Raw genomic sequence first — 17356 nt, forward strand, 5'->3', positions numbered from 1 at the left:
ATCTAACTGCCATGATAACCAACATGTATTGCAGCTTCAGTGTTGAAGTGGCTGGACTAAAACCAGCTATTTCCCCCTGCTGGTTGGACGTGTTTTACAGTCTCTACCTCATTGCCTGCAGCTTCAGTACTCCCCATAGTACTAAACCCATTTATTTCCCATCCATCAACTGACCTCCTAAAGCATCATTAACATGCCCCTCAAAGACCTTGCTCCTGTCAATTTTAGTCAGCACAGCACTCAAAAGCCATCATGGGGCTTTACCAGGGCTCTTAGGAAAGGAAAGCAAAGAACGACAAGGCATCAACCCAAACCTTGGGGAATAGCCAAGCAGGAAGATGAGACCCAGGAACAGAGGGAGTCCTATCTGGAGGCAGGATTCAAGGCTCAAGATCGAAAGGTAGGTTTATAGACACCCATCATTAGGTGCTTCTGCCACTCAATTCTCAACTAGTTAATGGCAGAAGGATCAATATCTACTTTCAATTTTCATGGACAGCATTATGGCCTTGGTGGGAGACAGGTCTCCTGGGAAGGAGGGTTGATCCAGGAAATGGGTCTTGGAAAGAATGATTCATGGCCAAAATTAACAATTTTATTTGTTTGCCAAATATATTTTCTAAGATCTATTTGGGGATTTTTCTTTTGTTTTGACCAACTTTTTCTTTTTTGCTGGTAACACTGCTCACCGTGAAGTCAGTCAGAGAGAGAATGATTATGTGGAGAGAATTTCAGAAATAAATGTGGAATTGAGTTATGTAAACAAAGCCGTGTCAGTGTGAAATGATATTCCCCTGGGTTCATCCACATTCAACCAGAGTGATTCCTGAACTCCAAAAGGGAGTGAAAGTAAACAGCATTACATTCTGCAAATACGACTCTGGGTTTTTGGAATCTTAACTGCTCCAGCAGTTCTCCTTTCTCTTTCTTCCTGGGAGAGTGTCAAGCAAACCATCAGTGGGTTTCCATTTTACACTGGATTCAGCAACACGTTTTAAAATAAAATACTTCGATAGAATTTTTTCAAAACCAAGTAGAGAATCTGAAGTCTTGTAGAGAAAAAAATATAAAAATAAGCGGCACAGTATTTCTAATATACAACTTATGCATCGGGTAGAATTATTTTGTGAAAGTATATAACAAATCTAAAGCTACACTTTTAAAATCCCTGAAAATGTAATCACCAATACTAAATACAATGGAATATTGTATCCTGCTAAATTAGGGCATTAATCATAGCACATTGATTCATATGTCCCTTTTCATGCATGTGTTAACCTTCAAATTACATTTTTCCTAAATAAATTCTAAAAATTATCCTCTGTGAAACATTCTTCATGAATCGTAAGACAATCACTCCTTTAAATTTTACCCAAATTCCTAATACTTTTCAAAGAATACAAGTCCTTCTAAGTCATGTGCTTCAATCTGTATAACAGGCTCTGTCAACAGGTAACGGTGGCACCTTCAGGAAGAGATTTATGCCTTTACCAAATATACTCACAACTCTAAGGAAACCTCCTCAAACATGTATCGAAACTGACATATGTTCTTTGTATTAAGGAACATCATTTATTAAGCACATCTACAGGCCAGGACCTGCACTAGGAATATACTTAGGTACGTGGTCTCTCTCAACCTCTCGGCTACTCTACAAGGTAGGTATTATCATCCCATTTTATGGATGTAACAACTGAGGCTTAAGGAGATTAAGCGACTTGCGCAGGGTCACACAGCTTGTAAGGGGTAGAAAGGCCAGGGATTCCGGCCCAGGCCTGTAAGGTTACAAAGCCTGTGCTCTTTCCCTCTAAAATACAAGGTCAGGCTGGTCCTGGGAAATAAACCACCTTGATCCTGACCTCATTCATTAGGAGTTGCTTTATCTTTGAGGATTCCATTAACAGAAGTACACAGGCTTACAAAGATTGCTAGTATAAAATGTAAGCTACTTTTTCCAGATTTAATGGAGGAATACATTTTACAAACAGTCGTAGAAGCAAGGAGTTAGATTTCACATAGTAAATTATCAACTAGAATAACATACAAAAACAGGTATGAAATTTCATTAGGCTGAACCATTTGAAAATGCTGTGTTCATAGGTCAAAACAGCCAAAAAGATGCAAGCTCGTATCATTCATCCTAATAACTAACGTCCAGTCCTAGACTCTAAGGGGCCCTCTCCAGATGCATTTAAAATGCAGGGCAATGTACACACTTCCTGCCTTCATTCCCGCGGGTACTGTACCTGAGCAGAAGCTGTTGCTAACGGTCCTTGCTGAGCGCCCAGAGCTGCTGGGGTTGAACTCTCTGCTCTCTTCCTCCGAGAAGGGAGACTCAGACGCTGGGGACACTTGGTGCTGTTGCCGAGGCAGATGGGGCCGAAGAATCAAACGGGGAATCCGGCTCCGGGAAATCTCCTTCTCATGATGCTGCACTCTCTGCTCCTTCTCCAAATTGGACATCAGAAATAAAACAAAAGAACATTTGTTGCCCCCTCTGAACTCCAGTCTGCTTCTGAGCTCAGTTTCTAAGAAGCCACATTTCTGAATATTGAATCTTCACAGAGTAGTCCTTGTTTCAGTAGCTAAAATGAACTCCAGAACTCTTCTACTCAGCTAAGCTTTCTAATTTACTGAAGAGCACACACTCCAGCACGGATGTACTTACACACACACACGCACGCACATACGCACACTTCCAGCCGCTAGCAGAAAGGCTATTCCGTTCTCTCAGGCAGCTCCTAACTCACCTTCTCATTCTGGCTTTTCCTATCACATTTAAGCTTTCCGCTCTCTCAAAGGCTCTTCATAACTCACAGCACACTCTGGTTATTACTTGATTTCCTCCAGACTTCCATTTTGCTTTCCCTGAATTAGCTGTGATACTTTCACTTCTGTTTTCCTGTCTCCTCACAAAGTAGACCCCTATACCTGAAACAAGTCTTTCCTGATAGATCATGCAGCCTTTCAAATCCCCTCTCTTCCGGCCAGGATTTTAATTATTCATTAATATCCTGGTACACAAGGCTTGTTGCCAACAGAAAAGCAAACAAAAATCCAATACCCAGTAAGATGGCTCCACCTTTTACATCACGTTTAGCTTTTGTTTTACTTACAGGTCACCCATAGGAAGAGATTTTTCTCTCTCTCTCCTTCAAAACACAGAATTAAATGCAGAGGGCCGTGCCTTCCTTGGCTTTAAAAATGCCTAAAAAGCAGCATTTTAGCAATATTTTTCAATTTTTAAAGTGCTTTCCCAACCATTATCTTGTTTAATCTTTACAACCGAGGCCATAGGGAGGACGCTAATTTGTGTCCCTATTTACAGATGAGGAAACTGAGGCTAAAAGAGGCAAAGATGCTTAGCCAAACTGCTGCACATCATCTAGAAGCAGAACGGGCCTGCAGTCTGTCCAGTGCTTTTCGGGGTCACCACCACCCTTCCATATTAAAATGGACTCCTAGGAGGAGCTCTTCGCAAAAAAACCCACTGCTCACTCCAACCTCTGCAATTGAAAAAGGGCTTTGGATTAGGTAACAAACACTATTTGGAAATATGACCTCCTGCTCATTTCCACGCGGCTTACCAGGAAGGGTCGCTGCCAAAGTAAACACCTCTGGGAGGCCCTCACAGTGCAGAATTGAAGGGAAAGCCCCAGCCGCGGGTTAAGTCCCGCGGTCGCTCAGGCATCCACCCTATCCAGGGGAGAAAGCCGCACCCAGCCTCGGGGTTTGTTCTGCACATCAGTCACCCAGCAGGTATCACCGGTCAGCCACTCCGCTCGGCACAAGGCAGACCCTGAACCAATGCTGGAGTCCTTATTTCTCAGTCCCCAATATATCAAACCCTTTTTTATCCACATCACACACAGAGGACATCGACTGAGAGCTAGATCCCAAATCTCCAATTTCAGGGGATGGGATTAACCATTCAGAGTCAGTCTTTTTAATCCTTGGGCCAACCCTCCAAACACAGTATCAACCTGCCCATCTCCCAGGTCTCATCACCTGAGCAACTGTCCCCTGCCTTCTCATCGTGCCCACCACCTCCTTGTCTCCGTTTACCACAACTCTAAACGTCACCCCTCCAGCTCTCATCTGACTCCCTTCCCCGCAGTGCACACCACTCCTCTCCCCCCGGCGCTCGCGGACATTGCCATCCGCGCCCGCAAGACGTGCCCTCCTTACCTTGGTCTCCCGAAGGGGTCCCATCGCGCTGCCGCCCGCCGGCTCCTCCCGCCGCCGCTGCCGCCGTCCAGGAAGAGGCACCTGCGGGCACCGGGGCGAGGAGACTGTGCTGAGCCGGCGCGCTCTGCGGCCGCCGGCTGCTGCGGGGCCGACGCGCCGCCACCGCTGCGGCAGCTCGCGCAGGGCCCCGAGGGCACGCCCGGCCGCCCCGCCCCGGACGGACACGTGGTGCCACCGCGGCTCCCGCTCCCTTCCCCCGACCTCCCTCACCTGCCTGCCCCTTGGGAGGCGCCTCGGCGCGCCCCGCCCGCCCGACTTCGCCGCGGGCCCTGCCCACCAATTCCGCGCGCCCCTCCTTGTCCGCCGAGCCCAACCCGGAGAGGGCTTGCGGAGGCTCGGAGCATCTCCAGCAGGGTGACGCCCAACACCCCCTTTTTGGCACCTGGTATCGGGTTCGAAGGGGGTGCACGTCGCAGAGAAGAACCCAGAAAAGCTGTGACATCACTGAGAGCCAAACTGTAGAAAGGGAAAGTTTTTGCCTCGCGGCTGCTCCCTGCCCTCTCGGTTTTAAGTCAATTTACAGCTCCCCACACAATTACCTCGCAGGAGAGAGACGGGGCGGTCCCCCTCCACCCGGACCCCAGCCAAGCGAAAGCTGCACGACTGACACAGCATCTGGGTTCCGGAATCTCAAAGGCTGCGATTCTCCTTGGGGGATTTGCATCCGAAGGGCCTGGCGATGGCAGCGCAGCACCGCAGGGACAGAACGAAGAGGCCAGTTCCCGCGGGCTTGGGAAGCCAGGTTGCCGAGGGCGAGAAAGCCTTTTTCTCCAGCTCTGGCCCACAGACGCCCGGGAATGAGTACCAGGCACGCTGCTTTGGGGACCCCGCACTTGAACTCAGAAAACCAGTTCAAGGCAGCACTCCACTACCTTCTAGCGAAGTGCCTATGTGCCTAAAGTTCTTGACCTCTCTGAACTTCAAGTTTGTCCTCGTTAAATGAGGGATAATAATAATAATACCTACGTCAAGGATGGCTAGGAGGATTAGATGAGGAAAACAAAAAAACAGCTATACCCAGCTGATTCAAGAGAACTTTCCAAAGGGCAGTCAAATCACGTCCAGCTCTTCCGGTCAATATTTGCTGAATCCTCTTACGTGACAGACAGAAAAAGCATTTGAGGCAGACAGATTTGTTCAAAATAGCTCAAAAACCTGTTCAGCTGAGGACGTGGAATAGGGATCATCCTTCGTCTGGGTCATGGGCCTTGATTTATTACAATTACTGTAGTTTCATCTGATGATGCAACTCTACATGTATAATAATTTAGACGCCCTTTATTTCAGAATTGGAGAATATTCTAAGTAGCAGTGTGGATGGGGAACAGCCCGATCGTTACACCCAGTGTTCTACACGGAAGGACTGTGATCCTTGAAAATGGTATCTGAACCTCCACCATCTCATTTGTCTGCCCTCCGAAAAGCATTTTTCTGAGTCCTCAACTTTCAAATCTAGGAATGTACAGTGTGAGTCTAGAGAGAGCCTGAAATCAGAGGATTAGTGAAAGCAGTTTGCCTCCTCTATACCCATAAAGAAGTTTTATTCCATACATGTTCATGTCTTTTCAATCTACTTAGATTTGTTAAGTGAAGTTGATAACCTTACGATTCTTTATTTTGTGGGAAGAGCTTATTAATTCACACTTGTATACCTACAGCTGTCTCAGATACGGACTTCAGGAAAGTGATGTTCCAGGATGATTCCTACAGTCTATTATTTCCAAAATTATGAGCCTGAGGACATATACTGTGAGATAGGCTCGAACTGTTAACGTCAAACTGTTAAGGTACTTCTGAGGTCCCTCCTGAGAATTAAATCTGGGGGCCTAACAGCAGAAAACACCCTCCACGGAGGTGTCCAAGTCAGAACCTCAGAGTCATTCTTGACTTCTTCGCCCTCACGTGGCCCCGCATAGCAGAAAGCGTGAATGATCTCCACCCTACCCTAGAAATAGTGTCTTGAATCGGATTACTTCTGGCCTCTGTTTGAGTGCATTTTCTTTACTTAGAGCCTAAACCGCAAATATCCTGGATTATTGCAAGAGCGGTCTAACTAAGGTTGTCTTGCTTCCAATCTTGCCTCTTATTCCTGTCTCGCCAGTTTTGCTATTTTTCCACAAGGCCAAAGCCGTGCTTCTTCATTAAAACTCATTAATGATTTCTCGGTTGTCCTCCAAGTAATATTCAAACTCCTTAACGTGGCACAAATGCCTTTCATGATCTGGCTTTGTGTATCTCTCCCATCTCATTTCTTGACACTGCTCTTCTCTGGATCCTCCCTCCCTCACCACCCCTACCCACCCCCATTCCATCGCCCCTGCCACTCCCCCTCCACATACAAATGGATACCCCTTGAACTGTAGCAATTGAAGTTCTCAGGAGGTACCGTGCTCTCTTTTTCCTCTAGACGGTGGCACACTCTGGTCCCTTTGTCTAGAGCGTTTCTTGCACCTCACCCACCCATCCCCCTCAACTCCTAAAGATACATTAAGTTTCATTTTAGAAACAGCTTCTTCCAGGAAACGTCCCCTGATCCCCCAAGAAGATCAGTCCTTACATACTTCCAGGACACCCAGGAGAGCCGTTACGATCTTCTATCAGAATCCCCTGCTTATTTGTCTGTCTTCACCAGGGATGTAGGCAGTGCCTAGTACAGGTCCTGACACAGTAGACACTCAATATAAAACAGTCAAATGAATGAATGCATGAACGAGTGAATTTTCTAACCCCCTATGGGGCCCATCAGTACAGGATAAAGAACATAGACACAACTTCTGTTTAGAAAATGACTCAGATAAAGCTGCCTCCAATATTTCTTTGTATTTGATGATGGGGTGTGTGCCTTAAAAAAATCCAACATGTGTTAAGTGAAAGCCTTTACTGCAGAAGTGCAGGCAGTAAGAGGCAATGCTGTAGCCCTGTTGTCACCATAGCAACCTGCTGAGGGAAAGGCTGATGATTTAGTGTTCAAACGCCTTTTAGCTCTGTACTTTTGGAACCCAAGCCTGTTTTTTATGCTGTTCTAAAAGGCAAGTTTTACAAATGCTAATATCTATCTTGCCTTTAATTTCATTCAAATGTTTCTTACGTCATTGTGTCTTATAACGTTTGCATTATACCATCAAAGAGATATAATCTAATACAGTATATTATAGTCATCTTTTATCTGCTTTAAAATATTCTCTGGTTTTGTAATTTTGTGGTTTTTCCTCTAGAAATGAATGTAATGCTGATTTTTTTAGAAAATAAATAATTCAGAAGGCTGGAACCCTTCAAGATTATAAATAATATCCCTGCCCAGACCTGGGAAGAACAGGGGAGATAGGGTATTGTAGGCTGGGAGAAAAGGGATGTATTTATGTAATTATGGCCCCAAATTTGGGATAAATTATTTGATTCTTTGCCTATGTGAAATTTGTAATTAAGCGATTCATACCTTTTGTTTGCACACAACTTTATATTTTCAGAGCCCTTTCACATGTATAATCTTATTTGAGCCTCACAAAAATCCGGTGAGGCACATGTTGTCAATCCCTGAAACCAGATAAGTCATAAAGGACAGGTTTTTCTTGATAGGAACCCCCCAGACTGCAAACTTCACAGAAAAGACAATACAAAGGCACTGCCGAAGAGAAAAGGTCTGCACCATTTAACCAAGATACCTCCCCGTCTCCCGTGTCCACGCCTCCTCTCAGCTCACCTGCGTCTGCTGGGGTCTCTCGCAGACTCAGTCAGGGCTGACAAAGCCCCGGCTCCTAATCCTATCAGCCGTGCGAGCCAGTGCTACCGTCTGTCTCAGTCACCCGATGGTGGGTTATCCTCACGGCAACGAGGAGCAGCTGACGTGCCTTACAACACGTCATGAAGAAAAGAAACTGCATTCTGGGGCATCCTGGGATTTTTTTTTGTGGTGGGGTGGAGACCCGTATTTTTCTTGCCAGGGAGAGAGCTGCCCGTTCTCCTGTAAGAGCATGTGTGAGTGATCCACTCTCCTCTCATTGTATGTGTTGTTGTTGTTACTATATGGTTAAGGGATTTTGATGTTGTAAAACTGTAATGGGTAGAATTCTGCAGGATCACTCCCTGAGAAGGGGGTCCAGAGAGTACCTGAGGCAGACAGGAGAGTGGGTAACTGAGGCAAGGCTGGCTCAAACCTTTGTTGGGTTCAGAGTGTGTCAACTATCTCTGCTCTGCCAATGAGCTTTCAGTCAGAGATCTCTCTCAGATGAAGAACAGGAATGAAGGGAGAGTCCAGGTGAAGAGGTAGAGGTTGGGGGTTGGGGTCTCTGAAGGATGGTAAGGATATAGTCTTCTGCTTGCCTAATGGAGAGCGGACACGAGGTAATCCTCCCCAAAGCCGTCTGCTGTTTGTGGCCTTTTGTCCATTTGTGAGAACAGGGGAAGAGATTAGCCAAAGACACAGGTATGGTGACTGTATTGAGCAAACTGGGGAAACATGGATGGACAAGTCGGTGTTTACTTCTTGGGACAGTAGATTGGAATGATTAAAATCAAGATGCTCTGGAAAGTATGAGTGTAAAGGTTCCATCCAGGTAGGAGGAACCAAGCCTTGACATTTATCTAATGAGATGATTCAAATGATGGGACAAGACAGGGAGCTGTGTGGATCTACAGACTTACAGAAAAGGCAAAGGAAGTTAGTTATCTGTAAGGTCAACATAGGGAGGCCTAAATCCAGAGGCTGAATTCTGGACCTGAGAGAAAAGCACCTTCCTTTCCCAGGAGACCAAGGGACCAGACGGTATGAGAAGGACAGGGCCTCTGAAAGCTACCTGAGCCCAGCGGGGTAGCTAGCCTCCTAGAGGGATAAGGAGTGAAGGCTGAGATTCTCCTCAGACTTGGCAGGGGTAGAACAGGTATCTCAGGTTAGAGGCTCTGAGGGATTCATTCAGCATCCCACAGTCTAGGCTCAGAAAAAAATTTATAATCTGGGTTCTCAGGAAGCAGATCTGTGGCTAGATTTGAGTTACATAAGGATAAAAGAATCTGTTCTCCATTATATGATTTATTTCCATGAATTTGCACTTCTTTTCCCTTCAATTTTCTAGTAAAAATGTCTTCAAATTTTTAACAATAATTCTGCCTTTATTTTTGCTAAAAGATTGGGGTGGAAAGGAGGATTTTGAGATTGTCTACTGGAAGGACAAGAGCAGTATTGCAAAATGGGGCAGAGCGCCCCTAGGGGCCAACTGCTATGATGGCAGCTACAGAAGCCCAGGGGAAACCTGGAAGCACCAGGCAGCTGCACTGCTGGTGGCGGGTGGAGGTATTACCTCTGCAGTTGTGGAGCTCAGGAGACTTGTTTCTGCTTTATTTACACCTCCTAGGCCATTCCTATGAACCATTTTCCTTTATTACCAGAAATCCTGTGACCTACTGATTAAACTCAGCCCTTGCTATGTAGTTGTAGCTCCTCTCAAATCCACAGCAGAAAAATCTGTAGGAAGATAAATCCAGAATTTGGGAATCTGGCTTATGTTGTTTCATCTGCCCATGTGTCCCTTCTAGTTATTTCTAGAATGCTGTTTCATCAAAGAGAAAAAATGCTTTAAAAAAAGGTAACTTTAATATTTTCTTTTTAAAGGTACTAAAACCACATCGTCAAAATTTTGGCAATTAAAAGAAAAATATTACTCATCATCTCATTGCCCTAACATCAATTATCTATATTCCTTCTGTTAGCATTTTCGTGTACTTACTTTCAGGCTTATCTACGGTGCATCAAAATAGCACTATTAAAATGAGAATACGATTCGAAGTAACATATGGCATTTTAGGCCTTTGATGCCATCTCATCTGGCTGTTTCTGGATGGCTAGCACACACACCCACTGTTCTCCCATGAAGTTAGTCACCTTCTGTTTGTCTTCTGATTGCGCACCAATCTGAGATACGGGGCTCTCAGCTCGTTGACCAACAGCTCGGGCTGCTGCTGGAAGCTCAGAGCACAAGGATGGCTTCCCAGGTCTCTGGTGTCAACTGCACTGGCCAAAAGTTTCAGGAAGAGCTGCCGGGGGGGGGGGGGGGGGGGGGGGGGGAGAAAAAAGGGGCGAGGGGGGGGACTGGAATTAGCAAATTCCAGACTGGAGAAATGACCTCAATTCAGAAGTTGGTACGAAAACAACTGTGTCCCTTTCTATTCAAAATCCCAGCGTCTGGCTTGCCATAATGTGATGTTAATTCAAGGGAGAGCAGGAAAGTGAGATGAAGTTCCCAAAGTTTGCCAAGAGATCTGTGGTGGAAAAATGTAGTTTAATAAAGGACATGGATTCTCAAGTCCTGAAGGCCCAGATTTGACTCCTTTGCCTCTTTCTGACTGCGTGACCTTAGAAAAGTTGTTTAGCCCCTCTAGGACTCAGCAGGTGATAAATACATGTTATTTAAAAAAAAGAAGGAAGGGAGGAGGGAAGGAAAGAAGAAAGGTCAGGTCTCACCAGTTAATGTCTCTGGGCAAATTAACTTCTCTGATCCTCATTTTCTCACATATAAAATGGGCCTAATAACAGTAATCAGTTCATACTACTGTTGTTAAGATCAGACAAGAATACATGCAAAGTCTATCATTTATGTCTGGCACATGGTTGGAGCTTAACAGATATCCTCTCTCCCTCAGGACCAAACCATTCCAACCACTACTGTTGCTACCTGCTTGCTTGTTTTCCATTCTCCTCATCCTAAAGATTTTTATTTTAACTGTCATTAAAGGGAAACAATAAATTTTCCCCAGATGACTTATGATATAATGTGAGAAATGATTTCTCATTAGAAAAGAAGTTGACAGAACTTTTCTTCCCAAAGGTAGATGGAAAAGGTTACAGTAGATGGCATGAAAAATGGCCAGATACCTATCATTCATTCATTCATACATTCGTTCATCCATCGATATTGTTTTGTTCCTATTCTGAGTCAGACACTACACTGGCTTAGACACTGGTTCGAGAGCCTTCAAAGATGAACAGTGTTTCCTGTCCTCAAGTATCTCACAGTCTAATTAATAGAGATATGGGTATGGCCATCAGCTGTTACACTATTCATTGTGTTAACGTCATGACTTGCCAGCATCCGAATTAGACTGGAATTTGAGATTTCCAGGGGTGAGTTTTGAGATAAATTTTGAGGGATGAAAAGATACTATTATAATTTTGGCTCCTTCAGAATCCCTTTCTCTTGATCTCTCCTCTCTTCTTCTTTCCGCTCCCTTCCCCTCCCTCACCTTGTCCTCCTTCCCCCTCCACCTTATTTCCACTTTGAGAGACTTCTGCTGCCCTAATTGTTAATTAGCTCTATTATTAAAAAATTCAAGAACACCATGTTATACTGCCACCTGTTGGCTCATTAGTAAATTTCTCTTCTGACAGGTAGTTTCTTTGGTTGGCAACAAAGTTTTCAGAACAGACCTTAGTAGTGCCTTTATTGAAACTTTCAGCACTTTCAGAAAACTTTCATAGTTTAAGGTTACACAGAACTGAACACCAATGAATAGCATCAATATTCAGTGGGTAGAGGATAATGCGCATGTGCTTTGCGGTCTGAAAAGACAATAGTCCAAAGCTCCTTTCTTCTTTTGACCTGCCAAGCCACTGTAGACAAGCAAGGTAAGTCATATGCAGTCATATGGTAAAGTCATATTCAGATAGTCCCTACCTTATATATTCCAAGGTGTATTTTTGAAATTAATAGACTTTATTATTATTATTTTTTGGAGCAGTTTTAGGTTTACAGAAAAACTAAGCAGAAGGTACAGAGTTCCCATATACCCCTTCACTAAGGTCTACTTTTTTTTACTTTTTATCTTTGGGCACCATCCATTCCCTGTCTACCTGATTAATTAAGTATGATTATATATGATTATACTCTACTTCTAAAGAAGGTTCGAGTAAGTGCCTGTCAAACGGATCTATACGCCTTAGTCTTCCCCTGCCCATCTCATCTGGTTTACCTCCGAGGTCTTCTAGATCTCCATGGTTGACTAAACACCAAGACTTATGGATCCTTCTTGGATAGCCTTAAAAGCACGACCTCTCCTCCGGCCTAAAACTGAGCATGGGGAAACCACACAACGCTGAAAATGAATGACATGGCTAGCACTGGCCTTCTAACTGCAGTGGGGTCTCAGGGCTGCCTGCAATCATTTTATGCTCCCTAGTTAACATAAATTCTCTCCTATTCTTTATAGGGTCTATTTGACACCTTCTTTATATTTCAAACCTACCAGCCTACCACCTCATCTCAGGCTGTGCAGATGCCCTTCTCTCCTGACTGACTGACAAAATAGAAGCTATTAAGAGAATTCTCTCAGTCTCCTGCCTCCAAACCTATAAATTCACCTACCTCCATCCCATCCTTTCCATGTCCGGTCCTGTAGAATGGAAGTTGTCCCTCTTCTGTACAAGGGTAGTTCCTTTATCTGGGCTTTGGATCCCACTCTTTTCCACCTCTTAAGCAAAGTTATCCCATCAGTTAGTCCTTCCAACTCCCCAGGTTTCTATTTCCTTATCTGAAAAATGGAATAATCACAGTACCTACCTGTGAGCATCAAAGGAGTTACTAAGCATGAAGAACTTGGAAGAGTGCCTAGTATATACTGAGCATTCAGTGAGTGTTAGCTGTTATTATTAGCTATTATACTTTTTCGGATAACTTTAACCTACTTTTCTATCAGACACTTCACATCAGCATTTAAACATGCTGAAACCTTTCCCAAGGAAATAAGTTACTCTCTGAACTCTTGTACCTTTCTAGTACTACCCAGTTGCTTCTCCCAATCCCTCATAGAACTTCTAAAAAAGAGTCTGTATCCCTGGATCTCACATCCCCTGCCCCTTCACCCAACCCACTCCACTCATGCACCTGTACCCACCATTCTACCAAACAGCTCTTGCCCGAAGTAAAAATTACTTCCATGTGGTTAAATCTAATGGCTAGTTTTTATCTTAACCTTGATCTCTCATCAGTCTTTGGCATAGATAAACACTCCCACATTTTTGAAACCAAATTTCCTTCTGTAACACAGCCCTCCTGTGTTTTCCCACTGACCCAGTATCCTTTCAGGCCATTTCTTAAATGTTGGTGTTCCTTAGCCTAGCCCTGACCTTCTTATGTTTTCATCCTACCTTCCCTCCCTGGGTAATATCTTTCTTTTCAATTGTTTCAATTACTGTTTATATGCAGATCTTCCATAAATTCTATAAATCTTTATTCCATAACTATCCCGTAATCCAACTGGATATCTCAGGGTCCAAAACTCACTATATTCCAATTGAATTCATCATACTTCCTCTAAAAGCTGATCTTTTTTCCTGTGTTCCTTAAGTTAATAAATGCCATCCTCGTGCGGACTCAGGAAGCTGGGTGACACTGTCAACTCCTCTCTCTCTGTCACCTTTACAGCAAAATGGAACCTAACTCATACCTGTTCTACCTCTTAATTATCTTTAAAATGTGCTCATTTTTCTACCATTTCTTGCTGCCTGGATTTCTAACCCTGCGCACAGACTTGTCCCTTCGGTACATTTTTAAACCCTAGCCAGAATGATGTCTTTAAAGTGCAAATCTGATCATCCCCTACCCTGGCCCCAGCTGAAACCCTTCTATGCTCACTATCGCCCTCAAGATAAAGTTCATACGCTAACTTATGGCTTACAAGATCTCGCATGATCTAATCGTTGCATTCTAACTTTGACTTTCACCAATGGTTTTCCTTCTGTTTACAACACTTCCCAATCTCAAACCTCTACCTCCCACCACCACCATCCTGTTCCTATTGCCCTCCAGATGTATTCACTGGAAAATCTGATTTGTTAGAGGCATGCAATTTACTCCAGCCTTGAGTGTGAAATAGAAGAGAATGATTTCTGGTTTTGAAATGCTTTCTGCTGGAACTATATGGGTGTATAGTATTATGGCAAGATAAAGCCATATGAAAGGTATGGTAAACGTAGAAGCTGTGTTAGCTTTGGGGTTTGTTATATGAATTGAAGAGCAATTCAAAAGAATTTTTTAGTGATCAAGTGAAATAATGAGTTCCAAACTGGTATAATTTGAAAAGCTTCTGCCATAGAAAATACATTTCATCTTATTTATTATAAAATATTAGGCTTAGCTTCATTATTTTAATGAACTCACTTCTCTTAGGTGAGAATTCAAAGAATTCTCTTTGCAAATGTACTCCCATGATTCTTTCTTATAGTTTTTCCTCTTGTTTTCCCCTACCACTTATTTGACTTTTATTATTAAAACAGAAAACAATTCTAGATTAGGATTTATTTTTTTTAAAAGACAGTGGTGTTTGTATTTTTAAATATTCATACGGTTGCACTGCTATATTTTTATTGTTATAATAAACTCAGTAAAGTGCAACCTTTTCAAATAAATATAAGATTTTAGCAGATCTATTTTGAAACTCAGCAAGATTTTTAATATAATCGTTACTTGGGAAGAGAATATTAGAAAACTCCACATTACAAAAGCTTTTAAAATACACTTGAGAGCAGCCGATTTCCTAATGCTCCAGTTACTAAATATAGAAGTGTGAATTTGTTAAGACCAGTGTGCTTACGTCTCCCATGGTAAACAACTGGGTTTTTTTTTCTATATAAATTACTATCTTTTTCCTGCCTGTGCTGATGTCAGTATTTCTCTCCACAGAGTTCTAAATTCAGAAGTATCTCCATAGAAAAGGACTATATTGAAATATTGCAAATGGAGAATAAACATAGACCTAAGAACCTTCTAGCTTTCATTTTTGGCCTTTAATTATGCAATAATGGATATCTGAAAAATATTGTTTTAAAATAAGAAAATTATTCATCACTAGATACAATGGAACCAAAGCAAATAATAATTAGGCAGTTTCTGTAATTTCACCTAAGAATTGCCTTACAGAGTTATACTTTTATGGCTGTAAATCCTATCCTGTGAATTCCACACGTTTTATAAATAAGTGATTTTATTTATTCAACAAATATTCACTGAGCCTTTCTTGGCTATGTACCAAGAACTCAACTAAGAAATGTAAATAGTTTGCCTTGGTAGCAGTAATAGGTGTGATTTTTAATTTCATTTTGTGCCCTTGCACGGGGTCCTAAGTAGGGTTTAGACTGTTATATGGCCATGGAGAATAAAGGTAGAATGAAGAACTCCACCCAAATATTTAAGCCATGCTGCATCCTTTTGGGCAACCTTTAAATAACAAAATAAAATATGATCATTTTAACACTTACAGGATAATGACATGATCTGTTTAATATTAATACTTCAATTTCTATCTTTAAGCTATATTTTAAGAAAGCAAGAATGAAAATACAGAAAAATAACCATGACAAAAGAATGCTACTTATTAATATATGACATATGCTGTATTTTCTTCTTTATAATTAAGAAATACGGTCAAGTGAAAATCAAGCAAGTCTTTTTTCCCCCTTGGTTGAATCCCTTGAATTCCTTTTCTACAGAGTGCTGCTATTTCTATAAACATTACAAACTAAATGGACACACAACAACGCTTAATGGTAGGAAATGTACTCACTTCATTTTATTTTGCTCTATTATTACACTTTACTGCAGACTAGTCACTTGTCCATACTTTACAAACATAGGCAGAGATGATGGTGATTTACAGAGGGGGTCTGAGCACAAAATGCTGTTTCTTTTTTATCAGAAGGAAGACGGTTCTCCTTCAAAACTGAGGTTTTCTGATGGTCTTTTGCCAAAGGCTAATTTGTTTGTTCTGGTGAGTTTTAGTAAGAAAAGTTTGACAGCACGTCTGCAGTTATATACTCCTGGCATCGGGCCTTCCATAGAAATGTGCATTAGACACTCAAGCCCTGTCTCAAGCATTCTATTCCTGTAACCTTACTTCATCCGTTCCTTTCCACTGTAGCCATTGAAACTGGAAATGACTGCAGAATACAAATCATATGATAAATATTGGGGAATATGTCTTTGTAGTTTTTCAGCACCACTGCCAAACTTCTTGCCTAGGGAGCTGTGGGAGGCTTTTCAACCTGAAACCTGTGAGCAGTCCCATTCTCTGGCCAACTGGGAAGCAGCCACATGACTTTATGGCAGCAGCCCTTCGAAAGGATTAATAAACATTTCAAGTTCTTTGACTGCATATGCTTTTAAGGCATGCTCATGGCTGGGCCTATACTTATATCCAATCATTTTAAACACTGGGATGCATCTTCTCTATGAATATCCCCAAAATGTGACACACACAGTTTTAAATAACACTGTTATAAATGAGGACTCTTTCCCTGAAATTTTTCATCACAACACTATCCCCCATTTTGTCTGATCCTACTGAAGGATACATCTTGGGGTTTCTTTCTGCATTCACCAGTAAGTCACTGAGTGGAAGACAATGCCGTTTGGAGAGTAGGTCTAACATCTCAATGATGAGTGGAGGTGTAGGACAAGTTTTGCTAGTTAACATCTTCAGGTAGCACTGGATTCTCACTTGTAGGCCTGAACTTATGATTTTCTCAGTGACTATGCTTTTAAACAGAGGCTCTCACACAGGGAATCTATGAAGGAGGGCTGTGTCTGCCCTGTTTTTATGCTCTAACCAGTGCATTCCATCTGCTTTCTTCAGTGATGTTAAGCAGTCTTTCAGAAAATCTGCTAAAGTTTTTTTTTTTTAACATCTTTATTGGGGTATAATTGCTTTACAATGGTGTATTAGTTTCTGCTTTATAACAAAGTGAGTCAGCTATACATATGCATATATCCCCATACCGCCTCAAAAATATGGAACGCTTCATGAATTTGCGTGTCATCCTTGCGCACAGACCACGCTAATCTTCTCTGTATCGTTCCAATTTTAGTATATGTGCTGCCGAAGCGAGCACTCTGCTAAAGTTTTTAACTCACGAAGACAAATGGGAGCTGTTTGATATGTTATAAAGAGAGGTAAGCGGGACTTCCCTGGTGGCCCAGTGGTTAAGAATCCGCCTGCCAATGCAGGGGACACGAGTTCGAGCCCTGGTCTGGGAAGATCCCACATGCCACGGAGCAACTAAGCCCGTGCGCCACGATTGCTGAGCCTGCACTCTAGAGCCCACGAACCACAACTACTGAAGCCTGCA

The 17356-nt window shown here is 42.8% G+C and overlaps 2 protein-coding genes and 1 non-coding gene across 8 annotated transcripts in view; 1 reads left to right on the forward strand and 2 right to left on the reverse strand.

The window, feature by feature from the left end:
- SYBU (syntabulin) overlaps positions 1-4357 on the reverse strand; it is a 72374-nt gene extending 68017 nt beyond the window's left edge. For 2 of the 6 annotated variants that reach the window (XM_027131623.1, XM_027131621.1), the window contains exons 1-2: positions 4189-4322; positions 2247-2448 (exon numbers count right to left, since the gene is read on the reverse strand). In XM_027131623.1, the coding sequence (XP_026987424.1) occupies positions 2247-2448; positions 4189-4212 (226 nt within the window). In that variant the 5' untranslated portion in view covers positions 4213-4322. Of the gene's footprint in view, positions 1-2246; positions 2449-4188 lie in introns of all 6 variants that reach the window. The other 4 variants (XM_027131624.1, XM_027131625.1, XM_027131626.1 and 1 more) reach the window with 4 other exon arrangements.
- Positions 4358-4631: 274 nt separating this feature from the next.
- SYBU-AS1 (SYBU antisense RNA 1) lies at positions 4632-5049 on the forward strand (the record flags this gene model as incomplete). The annotated part of the gene is given in 2 exon segments (XM_027131356.1): positions 4632-4781; positions 4783-5049. Coding segments are annotated over 2 exon segments (417 nt in total), but the record flags the coding sequence as incomplete, so codon positions are not given.
- Positions 5050-17012: 11963 nt separating this feature from the next.
- On the reverse strand, positions 17013-17119 carry LOC113633457 (U6 spliceosomal RNA). Its single transcript, XR_003438213.1, has one exon. It is a non-coding gene; the product is annotated as a U6 spliceosomal RNA (small nuclear RNA).
- Positions 17120-17356: the final 237 nt, after the last annotated feature.

Source organism: Aethalodelphis obliquidens, unplaced genomic scaffold, assembly GCF_003676395.1.
Source record: "Aethalodelphis obliquidens isolate GAN/ISIS:26980383/991018 unplaced genomic scaffold, ASM367639v1 scaffold39, whole genome shotgun sequence".
NCBI lineage: Eukaryota > Metazoa > Chordata > Mammalia > Artiodactyla > Delphinidae > Aethalodelphis > Aethalodelphis obliquidens.